This window comes from Lasiodiplodia theobromae, assembly GCF_012971845.1.
Source record: "Lasiodiplodia theobromae strain AM2As chromosome Unknown scaffold_2, whole genome shotgun sequence".
NCBI classification, from domain to species: Eukaryota; Fungi; Ascomycota; class Dothideomycetes; order Botryosphaeriales; family Botryosphaeriaceae; genus Lasiodiplodia; species Lasiodiplodia theobromae.
The window spans coordinates 931,709-956,076 of record NW_023336495.1 but is presented as its reverse complement, the minus strand read 5'-3'; the positions used below and the strand labels follow the sequence as shown (position 1 = coordinate 956,076).

General features: G+C 54.7%; 9 protein-coding genes across 9 annotated transcripts; 4 read left to right on the top strand and 5 right to left on the bottom strand.

The window, feature by feature from the left end:
• Positions 1–207: 207 nt before the first annotated feature.
• Positions 208–1,432, top strand: LTHEOB_817 (Homoisocitrate dehydrogenase; the record flags this gene model as incomplete). The annotated part of the gene is made up of 4 exons (XM_035517617.1): positions 208–235; positions 288–319; positions 369–547; positions 595–1,432. 4 exons carry the CDS (start codon positions 208–210, stop codon positions 1,430–1,432), a joined length of 1,077 nt encoding a protein of 358 aa, XP_035369576.1.
• A 1,273-nt stretch (positions 1,433–2,705) lies between these two features.
• On the top strand, positions 2,706–3,146 carry LTHEOB_816 (Surface protein 1; the record flags this gene model as incomplete). Its single annotated transcript, XM_035517606.1, has 1 exon — positions 2,706–3,146. The coding sequence occupies one exon, from the start codon at positions 2,706–2,708 to the stop codon at positions 3,144–3,146; it is 441 nt and encodes a 146-aa protein (XP_035369575.1).
• Positions 3,147–5,570: 2,424 nt separating this feature from the next.
• Positions 5,571–8,939, bottom strand: LTHEOB_815 (DNA helicase UvrD/REP type; the record flags this gene model as incomplete). Its single annotated transcript, XM_035517595.1, has 1 exon — positions 5,571–8,939. One exon carries the CDS (start codon positions 8,937–8,939, stop codon positions 5,571–5,573), a length of 3,369 nt encoding a protein of 1,122 aa, XP_035369574.1.
• Positions 8,940–9,651: 712 nt separating this feature from the next.
• On the bottom strand, positions 9,652–10,743 carry LTHEOB_814 (uncharacterized protein; the record flags this gene model as incomplete). The annotated part of the gene is made up of 2 exons (XM_035517584.1): positions 9,652–10,491; positions 10,570–10,743. The coding sequence occupies 2 exons, from the start codon at positions 10,741–10,743 to the stop codon at positions 9,652–9,654; spliced, it is 1,014 nt and encodes a 337-aa protein (XP_035369573.1).
• A 585-nt stretch (positions 10,744–11,328) lies between these two features.
• LTHEOB_813 (uncharacterized protein) lies at positions 11,329–12,517 on the top strand (the record flags this gene model as incomplete). The annotated part of the gene is made up of 3 exons (XM_035517573.1): positions 11,329–11,331; positions 11,378–11,443; positions 11,579–12,517. The coding sequence occupies 3 exons, from the start codon at positions 11,329–11,331 to the stop codon at positions 12,515–12,517; spliced, it is 1,008 nt and encodes a 335-aa protein (XP_035369572.1).
• A 409-nt stretch (positions 12,518–12,926) lies between these two features.
• On the bottom strand, positions 12,927–15,315 carry LTHEOB_812 (uncharacterized protein; the record flags this gene model as incomplete). Its single annotated transcript, XM_035517562.1, has 3 exons — positions 12,927–14,729; positions 14,783–14,970; positions 15,024–15,315. The coding sequence occupies 3 exons, from the start codon at positions 15,313–15,315 to the stop codon at positions 12,927–12,929; spliced, it is 2,283 nt and encodes a 760-aa protein (XP_035369571.1).
• A 1,513-nt stretch (positions 15,316–16,828) lies between these two features.
• On the top strand, positions 16,829–17,982 carry LTHEOB_811 (Ribonuclease T2; the record flags this gene model as incomplete). Its single annotated transcript, XM_035517551.1, has 4 exons — positions 16,829–16,934; positions 16,996–17,265; positions 17,326–17,413; positions 17,475–17,982. 4 exons carry the CDS (start codon positions 16,829–16,831, stop codon positions 17,980–17,982), a joined length of 972 nt encoding a protein of 323 aa, XP_035369570.1.
• Positions 17,983–18,150: 168 nt separating this feature from the next.
• LTHEOB_810 (Autophagy protein) lies at positions 18,151–19,215 on the bottom strand (the record flags this gene model as incomplete). The annotated part of the gene is made up of 1 exon (XM_035517540.1): positions 18,151–19,215. The coding sequence occupies one exon, from the start codon at positions 19,213–19,215 to the stop codon at positions 18,151–18,153; it is 1,065 nt and encodes a 354-aa protein (XP_035369569.1).
• A 360-nt stretch (positions 19,216–19,575) lies between these two features.
• Positions 19,576–21,541, bottom strand: LTHEOB_809 (uncharacterized protein; the record flags this gene model as incomplete). Its single annotated transcript, XM_035517528.1, has 4 exons — positions 19,576–20,284; positions 20,336–21,027; positions 21,075–21,435; positions 21,486–21,541. The coding sequence occupies 4 exons, from the start codon at positions 21,539–21,541 to the stop codon at positions 19,576–19,578; spliced, it is 1,818 nt and encodes a 605-aa protein (XP_035369568.1).
• Between the last annotated feature and the right edge of the window lie 2,827 nt (positions 21,542–24,368).

Sequence of the window (24,368 nt, the reverse complement as noted above, 5' to 3'; positions counted from 1 at the left end):
AAACGAGTGAGTGTCGGAGGACTTTAACATTACTCATTCGAGGGTGTCCCTAGATGTTGTAGAAGAGTCATCAGTGTGCTGTTGCTCGTCTTATAGTCAGGCCAGGCGGGCCGACTCCGATCTCGGCGGGCGGGCGCCCGAGCTTCCCCAGAAAAAACAGTCGAACGCGCGACACCAGCTCAGCGTTCCGCACCCCGCCCGCACACAATGGCAGCTACCCGAGCTCTGAGGATTGGTATGCAGCCAGGCAGCATCAGCAATTGCTTCTCCGGCTAACTCGCGGCCAGGTCTGATTCCCGGCGACGGCATTGGCCGTGAGGTGAGCTCCGCCCTCTGTCAGACTGCGAACGAGCTCTGACGCAGCCCAGGTCATCCCCGCCGGCCGCCGCGTCCTCGAGGCCCTGCCCGCCTCGCTGGGCCTCAAGTTCTCCTTCGTCGACCTGAACGCCGGCTTCCAGACGTTCAAGGACACGGGCGCTGCCCTGCCCGACAAGACGGTCGAGACGCTGCAGAAGGAGTGCGAGGGTGCCCTGTTCGGCGCCGTCAGGTAAGCCAACAACGGAACCAGCGCGGATGGAGCTGACGCGAGCACAGCTCCCCGACCGTCAAGACGGCCGGCTACTCGTCGCCCATTGTTGCCCTGCGCAAGAGGCTCGCCCTGTACGCCAACGTGCGCCCGGTCAAGTCGGTCGCCAACTCGCAGTCGCCCGTCGACCTCGTCATCGTGCGTGAGAACACCGAGGACCTGTACGTCAAGGAGGAGAAGACGTACGACTCGGCCGATGGCAAGGTGGCCGAGGCCATCAAGCGCATCTCGGAGAAGGCCTCGTTCAACATCTCCGAGATGGCCGGCGACATCGCCCTGCGCCGCCAGCGCGTGCGCGACTCGGGCATTGCCAGCATCCACAAGAAGCCGCTCGTCACCATCACCCACAAGTCCAACGTGCTTTCGCAGACCGACGGTCTGTTCCGCGAGACGGCCCGCAAGGCCCTCGCGCAGTCCAAGTACGCCGGCACCGTCAACGTCGAGGAGCAGATTGTCGACAGCATGGTGTACAAGCTCTTCCGCCAGCCCCAGGACTACGACGTCATCGTCGCCCCCAACCTGTACGGCGACATTCTCTCCGACGGCGCTGCCGCCCTGGTCGGCAGCCTGGGTCTCGTCCCCTCTGCCAACGTCGGCAAGGGCTTCGTCATCGGTGAGCCGTGCCACGGTTCTGCGCCTGACATTGAGGGCCAGAACATCGCCAACCCCATTGCTACCATCCGCAGCACTGCGCTCATGCTCGAGTTCCTCGGCGCCGAGGAGGCTGCTGCCAAGATCTACAAGGCCGTCGATGCGAACCTCGAGGAGGGCAAGCTGCTGAGCCCCGACATGGGCGGCAAGGCCAAGACGGACGAGGTGGTTGAGGACATCATCAAGAGGTTGTAAGATGGAAATGCAAATGTCTTGGATGTAAAAAGGCGGGCCATGTGCAAAGGCTGGAAATAAAAAATATGGAATTCATCTGGGTTGTATGCGATCACGAAGTGCTTCGATCATTCATGCGCAGCTGACCTGCAGGATCTCGGGGCTGCAGGCACAGGAACGGTTGCAGGTAACGATCTACAGCACGCGCCGATCCTACAGTCGATCGACTTTGTTCTCACAAACGCGCGCACATCAGCCGCGCTGAGCGGAATGATCGACAGGTCCTACCCCAGAGTCGCAGCGCAGCAGCAGCAAACGTCAGCTGCAAAAATATTTGCAATGCCTTGCCTTACCAGCTGGGTGAGAGGCTGCGGTACAAAGGCCAACATGAATATAAAGAGAGGCTGACTTAGTCGCACCGCGCTAGCGTGACGCCACGTTGTTTGTTCGAGCGAGCACAAGGCGCCCTGCAGGTCGGTTTTTTCCAAGGATCCCAAGCCGGATAATGGTGGGTTCTCTGCATGGCCGATGCGAGGTGGTGTGCTCTAGAACGGCACAGCCGGATGCATTGCCTGATGGACTGGTGAAGTGCGGGGTGATGGCAGCGGTAAGTCAGGTGGCCCCTATAGGCCGACTTAATGGCAGGTGGACTGCCGGTACAGGCGTAGTGCATGCCGGGTCGGGCAGTCGTAGCGAGCTCCGCCCTAGCCGTCCCGCCTCCTTTTGACGTCCTGTTTACTTAAATTTAGCCAGGGTGGATGCGACGGTAAGGTGACACCGAGCTCTCGCCGTGAACACGAGCTCTCCACCACTGCGCTGTTCTAAGCAAAACGGCGCGCCGAAGTAGCGCGGTCGGCAATACGAGCTGCCGCCTGGCTCTTGCACCACCCACATCACCGCGAACAGACCATCCAGTACGAGCCGACCGCCAGCGAGACCTTCTCTACACCGGGGCCTCATGTGATTTCCCACCGAATGCTCCGTATTCTGCTCCCTGCTCCCTTCTCCGCACCATGTCGTTACCAAATTTAGCAGTCACCGCTCTACCCGAGCTTCCACAGACTACCGTGCTGGTTGCCACTTCGATTGCTCTGACGTCGATGTGTATACGACCTGCCAGCTCAGAGCTCCCTCCATTCCGTAGCCCGCCATTGAATATATAAACTCCTCTGCCGCAGCTCCAATTCCCCTTCTCCATCACCATCACAACTCATCATCTCATTCAAAGCATCAGCTTCTAATTCCAACCACTCCTCAACCCAACCAACCAACCCAACCACCACCCACCACCAAAATGCAGTTCACCACCGCTGTCCTCGGCTTCCTCGCCGCCACCACCTCGGTCCTGGCCGCCCCCGCCGACCTCGAGGCCAAGCTCATGACCGCCGTCGCCGCCCAGTGGACCGTCACCGACTTCACCCGCACCTGCAACGGCGACGACACCTCGTGCCACGTCTCGTTCGGCGTCAACCGCAACGACGGCTCGGCCGTGCAGAAGTGCGCCTACGACGTGACGGGCAAGCCCGCCTCGCGCACCGACTACAACAGCGTCGCCTGCGGCGTCTACACCATCTCGTCGGGCTGGAGCGGCCAGTTCGGCGAGGGCAACGGCTTCACCACGCTCGCCGTCACCGACCGCAAGCAGATCATCTACCCGGCCTACACCGACAAGCAGCTCGTCTCCGGCCAGGTCGTCAAGCCCGACCAGAGCTACGCTCCCCAGGCTCTGCCTTAAATGCATTCATCAGAAATGATGGGATGATGTTGGAGATGCGGCCGCTGCGCTCGTGACGCGATGGGATTGGGTTGTTCTTCATGCTCCTTTTGCAATGTTCTCTGCCTTGCCTTTGTTGGTTTTTGGATTCGGAGGATGTTTGATGGAAGAGGGCCATTGATGGACACGCGGTCTTGAGTGTTTTTTGCGAGAAGCGGTCCTTTCTCTTGTTTGATGACGGGTGTGTGTGATGGGAAAAAGAAGGGTTCACGACAAGTTCTTTTTAATGCGTAATTATTAATCAAAATTTCGCAATCAGTGCTATATATTGGCTCCTTTTTGCTGTGAAACTCTGTCTTGACTGTTCTAACTACTCCACCTTTGAGGGTTAGTGATGGCAGCAAGGAATCACCAATCAGTGCAAAAATTGTCACTGTGTTGGGAAGGAGAGAGGCCGTCTGCAGCCAACATTTTCAATGGGCCAACCTGAGGCCACGGTTGCCAAGTGCTCTAACTGAAGACCACTGAATTTCATCCTTCATAGTGAGCTACAGCATCGTCAGATGGTGTGAATCGTCACCATAACGTATCAATGATGAGCCAGACTTGTCCTCGAGTCTTCTGAACCCGGCAATCGAGGAGGAAGCCAATCCGTTCAGAGCAAAGTCAATGGTTCACCACGAAGAACAGCCAGTGGGACCCCAGAGAACTCGACGATCTTGGCTTCAAGTTGCCGTAGATTCTCGTGTCTTCCTAGAGTTGAATTTAAACCGAGGTATATATACTTACACATTCCGAAGATTCCAGGTGCTCAGACGGATCGCATATGATGCTCATGTGCCGAGGTCCTGTACAGAAAAGTAGGATGGGATATCATGCGTAGATCATGTGCTGATAGGCGCGGCGCGTGATTTTGGCGGCGTCCAGAAGCGACTTGGGCCCGCTCTGGGAGGCCGGTATGGATATGAGGTACAAAGGCTTGGATTTTGAAAGTTATTCCTCTTGCTCCGTGCAATTGGGGCACCTTTCTCTCATTTCCATTGGAGAGAATCAAGGAACTTAGATGGAGTTAACCTTGGCTTTCACTTTGTTGTTCGGGTCTTTGCTTTCATGAATCGCACTAGTTTGCGAGTTCAATCTTCCGATGCTGCACAAATGCTTGCACACTAAGCACCGTCATCATATATCTCAGCATATCATCACCGTAGAAGGTAAATGCTGCTATTCAACAGCAATCCAATGTTTTGATTATCCATCATACTCGCCGCGTTTCAACTGTGAAGGCCGTGAATCAAAGATACAATCATCCAACAGATTGCACAAAAAGAAAGAAAAAAGACACCAGCAAAGACAAGGTGAAGGTTAAGTCCGAATGTGACGCAGAAGTCTTTTAGCCTTTTCCATGGATAGTAGAAGACCACGCTGTTGGCGTTCGAAAGCAACAGAAACTCCATGCACACCTTTATATATCAAGGGAAGAAGCCAATTCAACAGACCTTGTCGGGGGGTCGTGGGAGGGCATCACCTCCGTCAAAGTTCCCATGGCAGTTGCACCGCCCCTGTTCACGCTTTTCGTGGCGTGCAGAGCGCACATGATATGGCTCGGAGACACAGCACATGCAGCGTGAAAGCTTTCACTACCATTAAAGAATATTTAAGAGGGCCATCTCCAAAGAGACTGAGCGGTGTGTCGGTACTGATATCCTGTGGAAGATTTAACCGGCAATCAAAACTTTGGGCGGTCCTCCGGCCACCCAATATGCATACATTGAAACCTCATCCTCTGCGCTCTTTGATGCTGACTGGAATCTACTAACATACTGAACATCATAGCCTTGTCCAAATGAAGTTGCTCAGCATCTTTCAAAGCATCAGCGCGCACTCTTCTATGTTCATCGCATGACCAGAGCCAACGCGGCGGCCGCAGCAGCGGAGTACATGGGCTAGGCGAACACGACCAACACAAAATTGTACAATCAGCATCACTGGCCCAAAAAGTGAAGCGTCCAAAGTCGCGTCCTAGCGGATTCGTATAAGCTTCCGTGTTTCCATGCTCTGATGATTGTTCGAAATCTAAAATGCGGCCTGATTTTATAGGGAAAAGGTTTAAGATTCACAGCTGGCGAAATGCGATGATCTCATGGCATGCGGCTGATTTGAATGGTGCAGGTGATTTCTTGAGTAGCAGGCATTCGTAGACACGCGACCCATTGAACGAGTCCCCAGCACTGGCCTGTCCAATGACTTCAAACCCCCAAAGCTCACGGTAGCCACCCTCAATGCATGATACATGTGTGAGCATCATTATGAAATGAAAATCTACAATGTATCTTCTAAGCCTTCGGCGTCTTAACAATAGCGAAACAAACAGCCACAGTACGGATATCTACCAACGCCAAAAAAGCCATTGAACTCCCCAACCACAGGAACACAACCCCTCCTCACTCACATCTTCCTCCTCGCCGGCGCCGTGAACGGTTTATTCACACCGCCAGCACCCCACCCCTGCACGCTCCTCCTCATCCCCAACGTCTTCCTCCCAGCAGACGCGGAAGATCCGCTGCCGGCGGTCAGCTTGGCCATTGACGTGTTATGCATCGTCGCCGCCGGCACAACATCATCCACCAACCCCGCAGAGGGATCAGCAGCACCATCACCATCGTCGTCCCCACATCCATTGCCGTCCTCCCCCGGCCACCCATCAACCCCCTTTCCCCCATCATCCTCATCCGGCACAGGCGGCGGCGGCGAGCTCGACATGAAAGAATACGGCCGCCGCCGCTGCCGCAGCACCTTCTCCGGTGGTGGCTCGTACAACGGCAACGCCTCATGAGCTTCGTCCTCGTATTGCTTGCGCGCGGGCCGCCCGGGGACAGGAGCCGTGCGCAGCTTGTGCCCCGGGCCCGGTGCAGCAGCGGAGGAGGCGCTCGGATCCGTGGCGCTACGCGACAGGGCTGGAGGCGGTCGTGGTGGGGCGTGCGCAGGCCGTGCGTCCGCGTTCTGGACTCCTTCCAGCGGAGAAATGGAAGCCGGTTGGAAAGCGGAAGAAGGCGCCGTAAGGCTGCGTTTGATGGGCTGATTATGTTGGCGGCGTGGTGGCGGTGGGGGATGCGGCGGGCGGCTTGCATATGGCGTCGACTTGGCGGCTGCGGCTGTCGCGCTCTTGTTGAGCTTCTTCTCACGCACGAAGCTTATCGCGTCGCGCACCTGCTCGTCCGGCAAGGCTTCGGGCTTCCTGCCGGCCGCCGGTCTGCCGAAGAAGCTCGTGATGCTTCCCTGGCCGGGAGGTAATAGTGATTTCGACCCTGTCTTACCGCCTTTGATCACATCGAGGTGCCTCTGCTGCTCGCGCGCTCGTCCCTCGTCGTCGTCCCGGGCCTGGGCCCTGGCGTGTTCTCGAGCGAGCAATTTCTCCGCGCGCTGCAGCGCTTGGGCTTCATCCTCGATCTCGCGCATCCGTGCACCGGCGCTCATGAATCCGGCCGCCGACGACGACGCGGAGGGTACCGTGGTGTTCGATATTGAAAATGACGAGGCTCGGTCCATTGTTACAGAAATATTGTTTCCGGTCAGGGATACGGGCACGTAGTCGTTCGGGCGCCGGCGCTTGGAGCTGGGCTGTTCGTCGGACGTGGCTCGGTTGAAGAAATCCCAGGACTTGGTTTCCGGGTCCACATCCTCGCCGTCGAGCGGCCAGTAATCGTCCTCGATGCGCTCGACGAGCTCACGGCCCTTTCTGCATTCCGGCTCAGGGGGGCAATCTCTGCGCAGAATCCGAGCAAGGTCCTGTGTGAGAGTGTATCTGAACTTTGGGCCTTGCTTGATGAAGAAGTTGTCCATCTTGGGGTCGGACACGAATGGTGACAGTTTCGTGTTCTCCTTTTGTGAGTTTTTGACGGGGCAGCTTAGGTATAGAAGCGATTGCGCTCTGGTCATACCCACGTAAAGCAGTCGCCTCTCCTCGTCGTGGTCTTCGGCTCTTGAATGCGGTATTGATCCCTCGTACGCAGCTGGAATGAAAACGACAGGCCATTCAAGGCCCTTTGCCGCATGTATGGTTGATATCGTGACCTGCTCGGTGACCGCACCTTCCTCCTGTTGGACTTCGGTGGATAGCGCGACATTTGCCAAAAATCGAGCAAGCTCGTCCTCGGCGCTTGATAGTTCGCGTTGCTCGACACCTTCAACTATCGGTAAAGCATCCTCGTTCAGTGCCTCATCTTCCTCTTCAGCTACTGAAGCATCCGTAGCTTGAGCGATCAGCTCTTGGACGTTGGCCCACCTTCCATCAAAATCCTCGGGATGAGATTTCTGAAGGTACTCCTGGAACGACAGCTTCTTCATGACGTACGAGATGAGATCTAAGAGAGTGCATCCGGCCGGTTCCGAAGTTTTCATCTTCTTTTGTGAGGTCAGGATGATGTTCACAAATTCCGCTATGCCTTTCTCAGCTGGAGTGCTGAGTTTAGTCTTGGGTCTCCTGTTTCCCTGGGCTGCACCAAGAATGACATTCCAGAGGGAGACTTTCCTCTCTTCTGCTTCCTCCAGTAAGTTCCGGACAGTCGCCTCGCCGATTCGTCGGGTAGGAGTGTTGATAATACGAGCAAGAGCATCATTGTGATCAGGACGGTTGATGACGCGAAGATAGTCCAGGAGAAGCTTGACTTCAATGCGGTCAAAGAAACGCAGACCACCTACCATGCGATACGGAATGCCTGCTTTGCCTAGTGCAGTTTCAATGTGGCGGGACAGGGCAGCAGAGCGAAGCAGAATGGCGTAGTCGGAATAATTAAGAAGTCTGCCTGTCAGTGCTTGAGAGCGTTGGATCTCGGTAACGATCCAGGACGCTTCAATTCCTGCGGTGGGTAAGCGGCGCAATACAGGGAGTTCACCAATGCAGTGTGTCGCAAACAGCGCCTTTGCCGGTCGACTTTCATCTTGCTCAATGACTTGCTGTGCGGATTGGAGGATGGCACCTCCGGACCTGTAGTTCTCCTGCAAGATTGATACCACCGTCTCCGGGTAGTCTTTCTGCATGGTCTTCAGGTTTTTGATCTCGGCGGATCGAAAGCCATAGATGCTCTGGTCTGGGTCGCCGACAATGGTGATGGTCTTCTGATACTGAGCCATGAGGCGCATGAGCTCATACTGTACGTGGTTCGTGTCCTGAAATTCGTCGATAAGCACGGCTTGAATGTTGGACACGCATTCGGGGCGTTTTCGTAGGAGGTCGGCACAACGCAGCAGCAAGTCATCGTAGTCCAGAAGATTGGAGGATTTCAAGGTTTCTTCATACTCGGAGTATATGGCAGCGAATTCTTGCTGTTCTGCATGTTTCTGGGTGGCGGCGTATTCATCGCAGCAGATGCTCCGGGCCTTGAGTCCGGATATTCGTGAGCGGGCAACAGAAGGTTCGGTGGTGTAGCCGCGACGCTTGATGATACGCTTGATTATGGCATTGGTATCAGAAGTATCGGCGATACCAAAATTCTTTTCGATGCCGATATGGTGGCCATAGAAACAGAGAAAGCGGCGAGCGACCGAGTGGAAAGTGCCAAGAATGAGCTTCGCCTCGACACCATGGCCAACCAAGCCGCGGATGCGCTCTTTCATCTCACGGGCGGCTTTGATGGTGAAGGTGCACACGATGATGTTCCATGGCTTGAATCCGCAACATGAAGTAAGGTATGCGACGCGTGCAGTGAGGGTTTTGGTTTTGCCAGAGCCGGGAGGCGCGAGAACCTGGAGTACGGTCGCCGGGCTTGAGACTGCACTCCTTTGCGCGTCATTGAGGCCGCTGAGCAAGGCATCCATGGGGTTAGCGGTAACGTGTCGTGGGATGGCGGGCAGAAAACAACGGGTCGGCGAGACGCGAATCGGGTTGGCGCGTGAGCACGTGATGCAACCCAACAACCTTATCCTTGAACAATGCAAAGCTTAATCCAACAGCAAGCTAGAGAGGCTCATGCTCTTCATATTGCAAATATCACCATAAGCTGCTCTACGACGGTAAAATTCATGTCTTGGCTGCTACTGAACTAGCTGCTGGGCCAGCAATCCTCCGGGCGTGTGGCGGAAGAAACACCAGCCGAACCGCCGACCCTCCCTCACCTCAACACCATCCGGAACCGGAACTTTTGATCGAAAAAGCCAAGAGTAAGAAAAGAAGCACTAACATCTTAGTTCCCAAAGAATAAGGCCATTTGAACCCAGGCAAAAAAAAAAAAAAAAGGTGTCCTCCTTCACCTCAACACCGTACCAGAATCGTAACTTCAGCAAAGTAGTCCAGAAAAAGAGAGCTATCACACCAGCATTTTTGCGCCTCAAGGGCGAAGGGTATCGAAAGCCCAAGCAGGAAGAAAGCAACCCTCCCTCGCCTCAACACCATCCAGAATCATGACCTTTCATCAGAGTAGCCCAGAATAAGAAAACCACCACACCGGTATTTTTGAGTCCCAAGGGACCAGAACCATCGAAAAGCCAAGCAATATCCTCCGCGCTTCCCCGCCTTTTGCACAGTCCCCATCTACTCCTTCCTAGGCTTCGTCAGGCGCCTGAACTTCCTCATCGGGACCACGACGGGGTCCTCATCCTCATCCGAGTCGTTCTCCACGGCGTCCGCCTTCCTCTTCTTCGCGCCGCCAGAAGAGGGAGTCGCCTTGCCCTTGGCCTTCTCCCTCTCCTCCCTCTCCTTCTTCTCCCTCGCCCTCCTCTCCCTCTCCTCCCTAATCTTCCTCTCCCTCAGCTCGCGCTTCCGGAGCTTCTCCACCTCCCTCTCCCTCTTCCTCTCCCGCTCCTTGCGCCTCTCAACGGCACCAGCCTTGCGCCTCTCCTCCTGACTCGAGCGGAGCGCCTCGGCCTCCGCCGCCTCAGCCCGCTCGACGCGCTCGCGCACCGCCTTCGGCCAGAAGCCGCGGTTGACGTGCATCAGGCCGCGCGGGATGATGCTGCCGTCAGTCGGCGCGCCGGGGTAGGCCGACGACGCGAAGGAGGGCAGGTCGCTGTCCTCCTCCTGCTTCTCCTTCTTTCCGCGACCACCAGCACGCTCCTTGTTGGTGTTCTTGCCAGCACCGCCCTGGCGACGACCGCCCTTCTGCGGCTTGATGTTCGCGGCATCAAGCGCCTCCTTGTTCTCGCCCAGCAGCGCCTCCAGGTCCGCCGCCGAGACCAGGGCCGTCGGGTTGCGGGCGCGGACGGGCGGCGCGGCGGCCGACGAGCCGGGGACGAGGGCGGCGGAGCGCAGGCGCAGGCCCTTGGCGCTGTTGGGGTCGGTGGTGCGGTTATCGCTGGCGTGATCGGCGCCGAAGAGCTCGAGGTTTGCGGCCGCCTCGGCGCGGCGGGCGGCGGGGATGATGCGGTCGGGGTCCTGGAGGAGGGGAAGGTTGGATGTTAGTAGGGGGAAGGGATGGGAAGCAGAGAGAGGACGAGAGAGGGGACGACTTACGGTGGTGGGATCGTTTTGGTTGACGACGACCTGGCGCTGCATGGCCATCTGCATTTGGCGGTTGGCGCTGCGGTTGGCGGCGCGGTGGCGGTCGATGAACTTGTCCATGAAGACCCGCTTTCCCTTCTCGCGGATGACGCCCTTGGCCTTGTCCATGATGGCGTTGGAAGGCATGATTATCAGGTGGTGGTGCGTAGTTGTGTATGGAGGGTTTGGAGAGTTGGATGAGGATTGGTTCAAGATGCTGTGCACCAACGTCAGATGATGCTGATGATGCGAGTATGCGTGTAGGCGATGATCTCGATTCGTCTCGGGGGGCGGGAGTATGCTTTCTGGTGTATCTGTTCAGTGGGGGACGTACCAAGTTCGTCGGGGCGAGGAGTAAAGTGTTCGGAGGCGCTGGATGGGAGGACTTTTAAGGACCGCCCTCGGACGTGAATACAATATCACCAGGGCAGATTAAGCGAGCAGGCACCTGCAGCCCGTACGCATTGTTTATAGACTGTGAAGTGAATGCGTAGGCTCTGGCCGTTCTGATTGGCTGGAATGCCCCATTCACGACCTCAATCGGGCGCTGCAATCACTGCACTGGCACCGCCCGCACAGTTTCTCCGCAACCCGGATTGCATGGCTATGCGCGATTAACCCTTTAGGGCAATTGACTCAATTGCTTCTTATGTGTTAACACGTCCCGATCCTGCGTCAACTCCGAACTGTTCGCCGAGTTCACAGCCCTAAGCCCACCACCGTGAAGCCACAATGGTATGTCCTCGTAGCGCTTCTAAAGCCGCACAAGCTGAATTCTCAGAGCAAGAAGATGGACGCAACAGCCTCGAGCAAGAAGCCGAAGCGCACGCCTAAGAACGCGGCGCGGGTAAGTACCAATCCATACATTGCTTCGTCGACTCCACAAACCCGCATTATCCTCGAACAAAGTCGCCCGCCTGTGTCTTGTTACAAAACAAACACCTCAGAAGAAGCATAAAATGTCGTTAACACCTCTCTCCAGAGCGCCCACGGCCAGCGCATTCACAACGCGTTATGCGAGCCACCTACACCCGTTCCAACCCTGAGCAGCAACAACCTCAACGTCTGCACCCGCTCCGCCGCCCGTCGCGAAGCCGCCATCATGGCCGCCATTCCCATTCGTAGCGTCCGCGCTCCCTCCGCATCGCCCCAAGGCAGCGCCAACAGCAAGAAAGAGATCAATGAGACGAAGAAGAGCGTACGTTTCGCCCTCGAAGAAGACGACGTCGTCGCCGATGCCAACACCACCACCACGAAAGACAAGCCCACTCCCTCCGACAACCCCACCCAGCCGGCCACCACCTCTACTCCTTCTTCAACTACACTTACCCCACAGCGTCCCCGCCCCCTCTCGGCGCCGCACATCCTCGACCAGCTCCTGGCCCGCAACCCTGACTTCGGCGCCACCCACGCCCGTCTCCGCCTTCCCTCCGTCGCCCCGCGTCTCCTGCTGCGCCCGCTCTTCGCCGACGCTCGTAGCGGAAAGTTCAGCGAGGCTGCGAAGCCATCTCTGAACGAGGAGGAGCAGGAGACGCAGGAGAAGAAGAAGATGGACAAGAAGGAAAAGGGCAAGCTTCTCCGCAAGATGGTCGCCAGCGTCGTTCATGACACGCGCGACGGCCGGGACGAGCTGACCAACGCGGGATACTTCTTGCAGGTGCTGGAGGAGGTTGAGCGCACGCGCGGAGGTTCTGACGGCGCCGACGTCGGTGCTGGTGACGAGAGATCATTGGAAGGCACCATGCCGTGGCTCGTGGAGGAGGTGTTCAAGATGCTCGTCATCCTGGTCAGCTGGCACCGGCAGCTGGCGCCGCGGGAGGAAGGAGAGGACGCGGGCTGTGTCTTGTCGGTGCGGCAGGTGCTGGAGCTCGTGGAGGGCGAGATCGAGGCCGCGGCGAGGATCGTGCATGGAGCTGTTTGATTGGGCGGGCTAGCATTTGGGCGTGTTGGTTTGCGTAGATTATCTACAAAGGAACGCTTTGGATGCTGTCAGGAATGAGCATTGTTCGGGCGGCTTGTGTCTGCTGTATTAATTGTTGGACGGAGGCTCGTTGGCGATCAGCATATTTTTTTGCGTTTCAAACACAATCACCTTGATCAGCTGGAGCGGCGCAGATAGCCTTACATCAGAAAGAATAGACTACAAATCCATTTATGGCAAACATTTCATTTCATTAGAAACCTATGGGTGAAGGTGTTCTTTGTCAAAATTCCGCTCTTTGGACAATGGGCTCCCAACCAAATGTATATTTTCTCCTAATCAAACTGTGAAAGCAATCGCCTTTCCAAATCCAATCCTTCCAACATAAAGGCCAAGAGACTGCATTAGTCTAGTCGTACTGCCTATCCTTGCGCAGGGCTGTGGGGTTTCTCAAGTCCGTAGTCAAAGAGATATGTCCAACAGCCTCACGGGCTTTCACATCGCCAACCCTGACCATGATACCATTAAGCGCGCTGGCCCTCTGAGTACCGCTCATGTACGAGCCCTCGCCAGAATCAGGTATGTTGGCATTGTCGCGGGTGTATGTCGAAGCGAAGCCGAGTATGTTCGGGGCAATGGTGAGGAAATCGAACACAATCGTCGCTCCGGCTGCGGTCGTCATGATCATAGAAGTAATCAGGACCACGAAGATGTAACCCCACCTGCACCGGTACACACGTGGACCAGGCTCGGATATGGAAGCTGCAGTGTCGTTGAATGGAGTGCTTGGATCTGAGTTCTTGAATATAAGTCTGTTCGACTTATCGAAGACCGGGTGATCCTGCAGGTTGGTCTCGTAGTAGGCCGGCATGAAGAATGCCTGCCACCATGTGTTGATAAGCGTCTCTAGGCGAGCTGAGAACTCCTCGAGCGGGATTGATGAATAATCAGGCCAAGGATAATACTGCCTGGAGACGAACCCATCGTTGTTACCGTCGAGCCAAAGCTCTGCATTGGTTGCGCCAACTGCATTCTTATAACGCGTAAATGCGAGGGAATCAGAGTCGGTGATGTTGTCGACAAGTATTTCCTCTTGAAGCGCGGATGCCAATGGAAGAGTTTGCAGAACCATGCGCAGTCCTTGTACGGGCGTTCCGGATGACGGAATCTCGAGAAGCGGCTTCCCGGCTGGCATCACATGAGTCTTGTCGATATCATCCCAAAGGCCCGGGTTCCAAACACTCTTGGTGATAGACCAGCCGGTCCAGCCGTTAGAGGTTACGCCGGCAGTCTGATCTTCAGCGTCGAGAGAAGATGGGTATTGCACTGGATTGTCGTAACTTTGAACCTCGTTCAAGAGCAGCATGGAATCAACCTCGCAATTCAAGCCGAGGCAGCTGACATTGGAGACAACTTTCTGAACGCCGATAGTGCAGTGTGCCACGTTGACCGGAACTTTCGGGAGCGGGAGTCCGTAGCTCTGGTAATCCAATACTCTGTCTGCGAAGGCGTCGGCGCTTGGATTTCCTTTCAGTGTCATAACCCGCATAGGCCAGAAAGACTGAGATGGCCTCATGCCGTCTGGAAGTGCCAAATCCATGGCGAATGCCTGCCTGTCCCAATTATACTTTTCGGCGAACTCTTCTGGATCCAGCTCGGAAGATTCGATATCCGAACAAATCACAGTCCAGTGTCGGGACGGGAATTGAAAGTTTGCTGTGGTATTCGCACCATCCTTCAGGCCTGCGATGGGGATTCCCATCAGCGAAGAGTAAGCAATAGGCTGACTGTGATCCATATGCCTCCACTCGGTAGGATCCCAGCCTCCCTTAGCCGGAGTCAGTGAATGAACCGAAGGTACCTTCACGTATCCCTTGAAGTCCTGCGGGGAGTTGACGAAGGCATGCATCAGCAGTGCCATCTGGAAGAAGACTCCACTTGAGAGCAGTTTCTTTGCGAGCGGCATCGATGCGCCCTGGGTTATCTTAACCGTGTCCTGAGCAGCCTTACTCACACGCAGATATTTGACAGTTGCTGTGCCGGAAACGTATGTATCCGAGAGGTCGATGAGATGCAAGAAGGCCTGGCTGGCAATAGGCGGAAGCACCCATATAGCCATTATCAACAGCCCAATAATGCTGAAAGGACGCATAGCTAGCTGGGTGTGCAGGGCAGTGTACATGGATTGGCATCCGATGAAGCGTTCCAGGTTCTGGATTAGATCAATAGATAGCTCCAAACATAGGCCAGCTGTGATCGACTTACCCCAACGGTAATTCCTTTCTGAGCCCGCCAAAGAAGGAGTGCGCGAAAGAAACGTCCCATTACGGTGGCGAAGAGGATGGGCATCAAGGTGACGAAGGCATTGAGCTCGCGGAGGTGGCGCTGGCTACGACTCTTTGGATTGTGGTCCTCAGGCTTGCCATGCATTAATGCAATCATACAGGCAACACCTGGAAGTAGTCAGTTGGTGCGATCCTCAAGAAAAACCACGTGTCAAACGTACCGGTGGTGTGGATTGCAACGACAGCCATGAGCAGGCTGAAGCTCATGGAAAACAGGCGCGAAGCGGTCCAGCGGCCTACGTAGCCGTCCTTGGGGCTGGGTGGCTCAGGCCGGTCATCGATGATGCTTGGCTCGCGCGACTGAAGTGACTGGACGCGCTTCAAAGGCGTGAAGGGCGGCACGAAATTGTCCCTGTTGATAGTGCTGGTGGGGGAGTCGTCATCGTCATCTGACGGCATGGTGGAAGTTGTCACAGCCGCGGGCGGCGGTGAAGGGACGCCTTGCGCGCGCATGGTGCGATTGACGATGCGCAGATGGAGTGGAGTCCAAGGCGGGCGCGCGAAAGAAATAAGAGGAAGGAATCGATGATGGAAGGCGGGCGGGCGCGTCGGCGCCCGAAAACACCGTGGACCCTTGCTGCTACTGCCTGCTTGAGTAAGTCCAAGATTTCATTCACGTCATAGTAACACCCTCGCTTGCTGAATGTATGTGGACATCATCCCACCCGGCCTATGACCAGGTATAGTCTGTGCTAATTTGTAAGAGCTCTACGCATGCACAAGCTTCCCGGGCGCTATAGCAAAGCACAAGCAGCTTGGAGGTCAGATATTCCATTTCCGTGTCTCACGCCCACTTTTCGATGCTAATTTGAAACTTTGACGGGCCATCGGACGGATTCCATAACATTCTTCTCTCGTATAATTGTTGTTTCCTGTTTGAAAGCCATCTACTGACAGCGCATATATTCTACGCTGCCTGCATGTATCCCATGGATCGACCTACGCGGTTTCTTCGGTCTTTCTCCCGTGGCCCTAAGAGGGATTCCGAGGAGACTCTTCGCTCACGATGAGTACTTCGTTTATCATCCAGGATACTCTGTGCTACGGGCTCCGTTTCATTGTCCCTTGGTATAAAGTTTCAAAGTGTTGGGCTCGACTTGATTTGCATCTTTAGAGCCGGAAGATTCTGTAGCACCGCATAAGCTGGTAACTAATATAGTGTAATTCAGTAACTTGGTTCCCTTTAATTTGGACGGTCATAGAAATTTAGATAGACCATAAGCGGATGAGAATCTTTCGGATGAATCTCACAGAATGAATGCGATGTCGTAGAACCCGGAGAAGAGAATTGCCGAAACCTTTTTTGGTAGCGAGCGTCGGAAAGATGATTGCACGTGATTGATACCATAGTATATATTGTTATTTATTCACAAAAGTAATTCCATTGCGGCCATGGCCTAGTGGTTATGGCGTCAGTCTTACACACTGAAGGTCGGTGGTTCGATCCCGCCTGGCCGTAGTATCTCGTTCCTTCTTTTTTTAGTTTTTCTTTTTGCCTCTCTCCCAAACATGGTGACGAGAGAGCATATACACAAAGGTGTTAGACACTGTGGCATTGACAATGCAACATGTCGGTGTCCCATCACCAATGTTTTGTTTATCTTTACACGTTTCGCCCGGCTCGTCGGTTGCACCCAAACAGCCGTAAGCGAGGACGCCTCTGACTACGCCAACGCCACGCCCAGATCTAAACGACCAAATCACTATCGCCGCCGCGCCCTCGTGCTTTTCGTAGATAGCGGTGTCCCTCAGCCACTGCCGCGCCGGACCAAAATGCCTTCTACGAGTAAATACCTCCGGCGAAGAGATAAAGCCAATCATTCCGCCCACGGGGGCCTCCGCCCGAGCTGCAGGTACGAATTAGATGAAGTCATAGAAACGGCGCAGCCAGTTGAGGCGAGACAAATATATATGAGATGCTTGCGGGACGTGTGCAAAGACTGGGACATCCCCTGCTTTCTTGACAATGCAATTGTTCTCGGCTTCCAATGCAGCACTGCTGCTGCCATTCAGCGGCATGGCTATGGCCGCGCTGTACAACACGAGCTCGCTGAATCACACGTGCCAGTTGAGTACGCAATTAATCCCACAACCCTGACCTGATGCGATACACCAATTCTTACACGAACGTAGAGGACCCCATCCTTTCCTGCTCCGCCGGCGCGCAGCCAGGTCTGACCGACACGTGCTGCACCGAGACGTTCGGTGGGCTGGTTCTCGCTACGCAGTTCTGGGACACGTACACTGGCTACGAGGCTGAAGGCCAGCTCCTGCCCGAGGGCTCGTGGACGATTCACGGCCTGTGGCCCGACTTCTGCAACGGGTCGTACACGCAGTACTGCGACCTGAGCAGGCAGTACGACCCGGAGCCGAGCCCGAACACGACGAATGGGCTGGCAAATGGTCAGTTAGCCAATCTCACCAGTAGTTGAAAGGAATTGGCGCTGATACGTATCGTGCCAGGCACATTCGTCCCGCCATACAACGGCTCCGACATCAGCAGCTTCCTCACGCCGTTTGGCAAGTACGATCTGTTGGAGTACATGAACACGTGCGTCCCGATCTTCTCCCCTGCCCTTTATCCAACGCCCCAAACTGACCCCCTCTCACAGCTACTGGATCGCCCAAAACCAGCCTAATTGGTACCTCTGGGCGCACGAGTTCTCCAAGCACGCGACCTGCTTCTCGACCTTCGACATCCCCTGCTACGGGCCGACCTACGCCCCGCACGCAGATGTCGTTGACTTCTTCGAGACCGCCATCCTCTTCGACCGCCGCCTGCCGACCTACGACTGGCTTGCCGACGCGGCCATCACGCCGTCGAACAGCACGTCCTACACGCTGTCGGACATCCAGGGCGCGTTGGCAAAGGCTTACGGAGCGACGCCGTATGTGGGATGCTCCGGGCCGCGGTTCAACGAGACGGCGGCGGGGGCCGGGTCTTTGGATAATGGGAGGACGCGGTTGAGTGAGACGTGGTATTACAGCCATGTCGTGGGTCGGCCTCAGGAGGGAGTTTACGTGCCCGTCAATACGACTGGAAGTGGGACGAGCTGCGCGAAGACGGAGGGCGCAGTTTGGTATTACGAGAGGACACCAAGCTCGGAGAGAGCAGTTTGAGACGCTGGGGCCGAAGGGATTAATGATGATAGTATTTTGCTGAAACGACAAAGAGTTGAGAAGGCATCCTTTTAGTGCTTACTGCTCCTGAACACCCTGGGTAGTACCGAGAACTCCGTATATGCTTTTTCTCCACCATCCACAAATCGTACAGTTGACAAATTCTTTTTACCACCCCCACCACCTCTTGATTGTGTCTCCCATTGTTTCCTTGCCGCGTGCTTGACGCTCCAACCTCTTGACCTTTTCCTCCTCAAACACGGCTTCGACCTGCTTCGCGATGACCCTGCTCTCAGCAAACTCTCCCTGGATCGCCCTCAGCTCTATGTCGCGCTCCTCGCCATGCAGCTCCCTCAATCGGTCCTCGAATTCCTTGCGCATCTTCGGAGCCAGAGCAGGCATCTCGTCCAAACTCCTAGCCAATTCCCTCTCCTCCGCTTCCTTCGCCTTCGCCTCGTCTGCCTTTGTCTTCTCGCTCGCCGCCTTCGCGCTCTCCGCCGCCGCCTTCTCCACCGTCAACGGCGCGACATCGCCCCTCATCGCCGCCGCGACGTTCTCCCTACTCAAAATGCTACCAAACTTTGGCGGCTCCTCGCCCTTCGCCTTCGCCTCCGCGACCAGCCGCTCCTGCTCCAGCATGCGCTGGTACAAGCGATCCGCATGCATCTGCACGCGCTCCTCGGCGTCGCGGCCCTGGCCCTGCACGCTAAGATAACCCAGCGCCTTGAGGAAGCGGCTCTGCATGGTGTAGCAGCGATCCAGCGCCTGCGTCTCGGTGCGGCACATGGTGATGCGCGCCATCCACGTGCCGCTCTTGTAGCAGTCGGACAGCGCGAGCTGCTGGAACGCGCAGTTCTCCAGCGCCGCCCGCCCGATGCCCGCGCGCCGGTCGTTGTACGCCGACACAATGTCCGTCAGCTTCTCCTGGTCGGATTTCGAGCGCGCTTCGATGGCGCTGAGCGGCTCGTAGTTCTTCCAGAGGTGCGCGTAGCGGCCGTCTTGGTAGAGGGATTCGGCGGGGACGGCGGCGGGCTTGGCGGCATTGGAGGTAGAGGCGGCGGGGGTGGTGGCAGGTGCGGATTGAGGCGCGGGAGAGGGCTGTGCGGCAGGCGTGGAGGCGGCGGGTGGTGGAGAAGGTGATTCTTGATCGAGGAATTTCTTGAGGCCGGGGTCGAGCTGCTTCGCCGGATCGGCGGAGGCGCTGCTGTCGGACGAGCCCCAGAACCAACCCATTGTGATGATGTCCTTCGAGCTTGTGTGCGTAAGGTCGAAGGTCAATTGGTGGTGTCGCTGAAGCTGAGGTGGACGGTGATGGGTGGATGGTAGCTCGAGTTGCGAAGAAGAATGTCTTGGCCGCTCGGCCGTCGGAGGTTCGCCGCAAGCTTGAGAAATTGCCCCGCTCTCATTGCTCCATCTACATCAACACCATCAACCAGGCCAAGTTCATCAACTGGACACCTCGATTGTCAAAAGGTCTCTTGTTGAACTCTATTGATGTACGCCAGAAAACAAATAGTCCCCCCCCGTAAACACTAGGAGATATCATTCTTCACAATCTATTGACTGTCGGGTAACACAGCAGCGTTTGGTCGTCTACTGTCTCGCGATCCTTTCAAAGACGCCGTAGAACCTCTGTAGCGGCTCAAGAACATTGGCCACCAGCTCCTTCCGCCACTCTTTGTCCTGCACTGCTATCAGCTGTCCTTGCAAGCACCACTTCACCGCATCCGCGAAATCGATACCCGCATCCTCCGCAGCGGAATTGGACCAGTTGACCGCCGCAAGCCAAGTCAGCTGCGCATCCCGCTTCCCTTCTGGAGACACGTATTTGCGCTCGCGATCGTATTCCTCAAGTGTCATATTGAATGCCAGCTCCAGCAGCATAATCCCGAGTGAGACGATACCGTGAGAGCTTGCAGGCATGCTCCCATCCAGCACTCCCGTACTCAGGCCTCTCGAGACGAATGGTTCTTCTACCGCGACATTGTCACCGTGGCGGGGAAACAAGATGTCGGACTTGGTCCAGTGACTCTTTAGCCATTGCGTGGAGTGCAACTGGAGATATGAGGATGCCAGTGTCAGTCCAATGAAGAAGCGCTGCTTTCGGCTGAGGTAAATCCCAAGAGATTTGTCAAGGACTGTCCGAAGCGTGACTGTATCCCGGGGATCTGTTGGGGCTTGGGGATTTAGGACGGGGTAGACGGAATACTCTTCGTGGTGATGTCGAAGGATTCCGAAATACGTCAACGTCGAAGATGCCATGACCGAGCAAAGGTTCGTGATCTCATCGTCGCACTTGGATCTTGAGCAAATGTCAGCGTAAGTACTGATTGTTGGCTGTCGAGTATCCTACCTCTGGGGTGCAGAAAGCGAAGAGGGAGCGCCGATTGAGTCAGACTTCACGGGAGAATCTGCAAAACCCACCCGCTTCTTCGGAGTTTTTACTGGAGACTTGGTAGGACAGTGATTTTCGCCCTCTAACTTGCGTCTCTTCGCACTGCCCCGAATGTGGAAACCCGAATCAGAGCCTCCAGGTTGTTCTGATGTCGTGATGGGTGCAGTTTCCAGCGTGGATGCCGATCCCATTTTCAGGTCTTGTTGGGATTTTGCCTGCTCAATCATCATGATTTTTGTTTCGCGCCATGTCCACTGTGGAAGTGGCGCAGGCATCGATCGTCCGAAGACAAAGAACACAGTAAAGTTGAATTCAGCTGTCTTTCGATGTCGCAGCTGAAGCTGAACAGAATGTTGGCTCCTGCGTGGACACTGCCAAGCCTTGCTTAGCATCGTGTACAGCTGGTCTGCATGCCGATGGAAGTCTGTCAGCCTGGGATCAATGCGACCTTTGCTCCTGCGAGCGAGCCGGGACTCCTCCAAAGCCGACACCTCATCACAGCCTTGAAGAAGCTTGGAAAGTTGTTCATTGTATCTTTCGATCTTCCTAAGTGTCTCGTTCCGCTCGGTACTCGATGTACTAAATTTCAGCCGGACGTACTCAAACTCGATTTTAGCGAGAATTTTGGATTTTCGCTCGTTGATCGGTGCCTAATGGGATTGTGAGCCATGGTCGGCATATTTCATCCATCACCTACATTTCCAAGAAGAATGTTTTGGAAGTGCTCCTTGTTCATTCCAAGCTGGGTACTAAGTTCCTCCAGTGATTCTTTCAGCGCTTGAATCACTTCAAGATACTGATCAAGAGTAAATCGGAGACGTTCGTTGAGTTTCTGCACAAGTGAAGGCTCACTCCAGAGAGAGCCAGCAGGGTCGTTCAGAAGATCGTCCAATGTCTGGGACTGGTTCTCGGGAACAAGAGGAAGCAGGAGCTTTTCAAGGGTCAGTCTGAGGATCATTTCCTGCACGATCAACTCCCTCTTCCACGCTTTATGCTCTTTCCGAATGTTGCGCCATTGCTTTGGCACTTTTGAACACTCCTTTATTCCATCCAGAGCGCTGCACAATATCAGATGTGTCAGATTTTGAGTTGGAATGCGGAAAGATACCTGATTATTAGTGGGAAAGCTCCAAGCGCAAGCCCTGCGATTTCGATCCCACTCATTTTGCGATAGGTGACACCGAAGTTCGAGGAACTTAGGGAATTGGAAAAGTAAGCATGCAGCCTGATTGATATATGCCGCAGTGCACTGCCTCCCTTGTGCGACATGCGAGGCTGAAGTCATGGGAGATTCGCGAAGCGGACCATTCAGCGTACGCCATATTGAGCCCCAGAGAGCTCTGGCCATTTCTACCTCGTGCGGGGTTCTATACTGTTTCCTCATGAAATACCAGGCAACACGTCGGTTCCCCCACGGAATCCCAGCTCTCATGCGGTCAAACCCACTCAGTTATCATTCACCCATGTCTCTTACTTGCAAAACCACTACGTCTTGACAACCAAGAAACGGATATGTGCATTTTCCGGAAAACTCGATGTTGTATTGACGGGTTCACGGCACTGCAAGGCCTCCGGTCGGGCAGCAAATTTGTTGGCTCACAGTCGCTTGATATCGACGGAGAATTTGGCCGCTTCGAGATCTGGGCAGAGAACATCGGAGCTCTCCAGGCTCCAAACGAGCTAACATCGTTGGATTATCGGCTTCGCAACTCCACCGGTGTCACGAGGCAGGTAGAAGCTATGCTAGACGACATTGCTGAGTCGCTTCAAGAATGTGAGTACCTCTCAGCTCATGGGATGCCAAACTGGTACGCTGCTAATAACCATATGGGAGAAGTGGCCGATACATTCTCTAGCATAGCAGAACAAATCGTCGATGAAAGCCCCAGAAAAGGTCACTCAGAGTCCCCTGAGTCAGCTTCTGAAGACGACGACAGGGTAGAGCTCCTTGCTTGCGTAAGTGAGGGTATATCCGCACTTTTCAAAGTGTCAGTTATCATACGCAAAGCTACACACAGAGACCGCTATGCCAGGGCGGCTGCGTCAGACCAATCCCCATTCGATCCTCGTTACGACATTGCTCATGTCCGCGAAAAATTTCAGAAGATCAGGAACCAAGAGGGCTCCTGGTTGGCAGAAAGACTTGGAAGGGCCAATGTGCGAAGGAGACAGTTTCTACGCTATTGCAGAAACCACAAAGAGAGATCAGCCTATCCGTCGGGCCATGAGTTGGAGACAGAATCTGCCGACAACCCAAGGAAGCGTCAGCACAATTCTCCAGGCAGTCATGAAGGTTCCAACGTCATAGAGGGTGAAAGCAAATGTGCTCCTACGAGTGCATCAACACTGAGAACGCTAGATGCCATAGACACGACGGCAGAAATTGAATTCATCGCCGCTGACAATCTATCCCAGACGTCATTCACTCCGACGGTTACAGAAAGGGCTGAAAAAGATCTCTCAGTTGTGCCCTTAGAGGATGTGTCTGGAGGGAAACCTGAGTTTGAGTGCCCATACTGCTACCAGATACAGCAGAATGTCACAGAAAGGCGATGGAGGTAAGGTAGTTGTTTTCACATATGAAGAAAGAAAAAAAAGAAAAAAGCGGGAAAACACAATCGAGATGCACTTTTATTGAAGTATATCTCACATTTTCACAGGAAACACGTTTTTGCGGATCTTCGAGCATATATCTGCGTGAACAAAGATTGCTCGGATGTATCTTTTCCAGACTTTCGCAGATGGATCGAGCATGAGTTTGATGTCCACCAGAGAGCGTGGAAATGCAATCGCTGCTCTAAAAATTACACGAGTCGTGTCCAATTTGTGGACCATATGGCATCACGGCACTCGAACAGCCTTTCAGAAAGTCAACTCTCGGAACTGACCGAAATTTGTTGGTTCCAGAGACCACAGGTCCCGGCCGATGATTGCCCTTTCTGTGACGAATGGGCTGTGCGGCTCAGGGAAATAAACCAACATGTACCACATGACCTCCCTATTCTCGTGTCAAAAAAGCAGTACCGACAACATGTGGGCGCCCACATGGAACAGCTAGCACTATTCGCCATTGGTCCACCTCAGGCCGATGAATCTGAACCAGAATCGCCAAGCAACAAGGCTGTCGGGGAATCAGATCAATTCCAAGCCATTGACAGCCACGAAGATTCTACTTCAGCAACAGGAAATATAACCCACTTGAGGGTGTTCAGCGAATATGATTTACAACAAGAGGAGGGCAACAATGACGGCAACAGCCAGCAGAAGAAGGGGAAGAAGCGACAGATGGACTTGGAAGAAGAGAATGAAGCTTTAAGGCTTGCTTGCCCGTATTGGCAAAAGCACGGACAAACAGACCAAGGACGTACGAAAATGTATACTTCTTGCAAATGGCCCGGATTCTCATCTATAGCAAGATTGAAGTAAGTGTTCGCATATAGGAGGATCCGTGTTTATCAAGTACTGACTTACTAGGGAACATTTATATCGGCGCCACATGAAACCGCCATACTGTATCCGCTGCTGCCAGTTGTTTACCAGTGAGCAGGAGCTTAACAGCCATTACCTTGCTGCTGAAAAATGTCCAGACGTTCCCAACAAACCAGTCATTGAAGGGATTAACAAAGACCAAGAAAAGCAACTTCGGTCTAAAAGGCGGAAAAGGGGCGTAAGTACGGAGGATAAGTGGGTTAATGTGTATTTTATCCTCTTTCCTGGTGACACAGAAGCACCGTCTCCATGTAAGTACTATCTAACCCTTTGCCTTAAACTCCTTGTAATTTATATTAGCTATCAAATCCCACAGAAGCACTGACTTAACATTGTAGACTGTGTCAGCAATCAGGACGCAGCCTAACTCGGCGGCCTCTCGTCGGAGCCCACCATGTTCTCAGAGTTTGAGGAATATAGCCGGCGCGAGTTCCCACGGCTCTTCCGGGAACAACTTGCGTACATTTGTGAGGAGGAGCAACTTACGGAAGAGCGCCTTCGA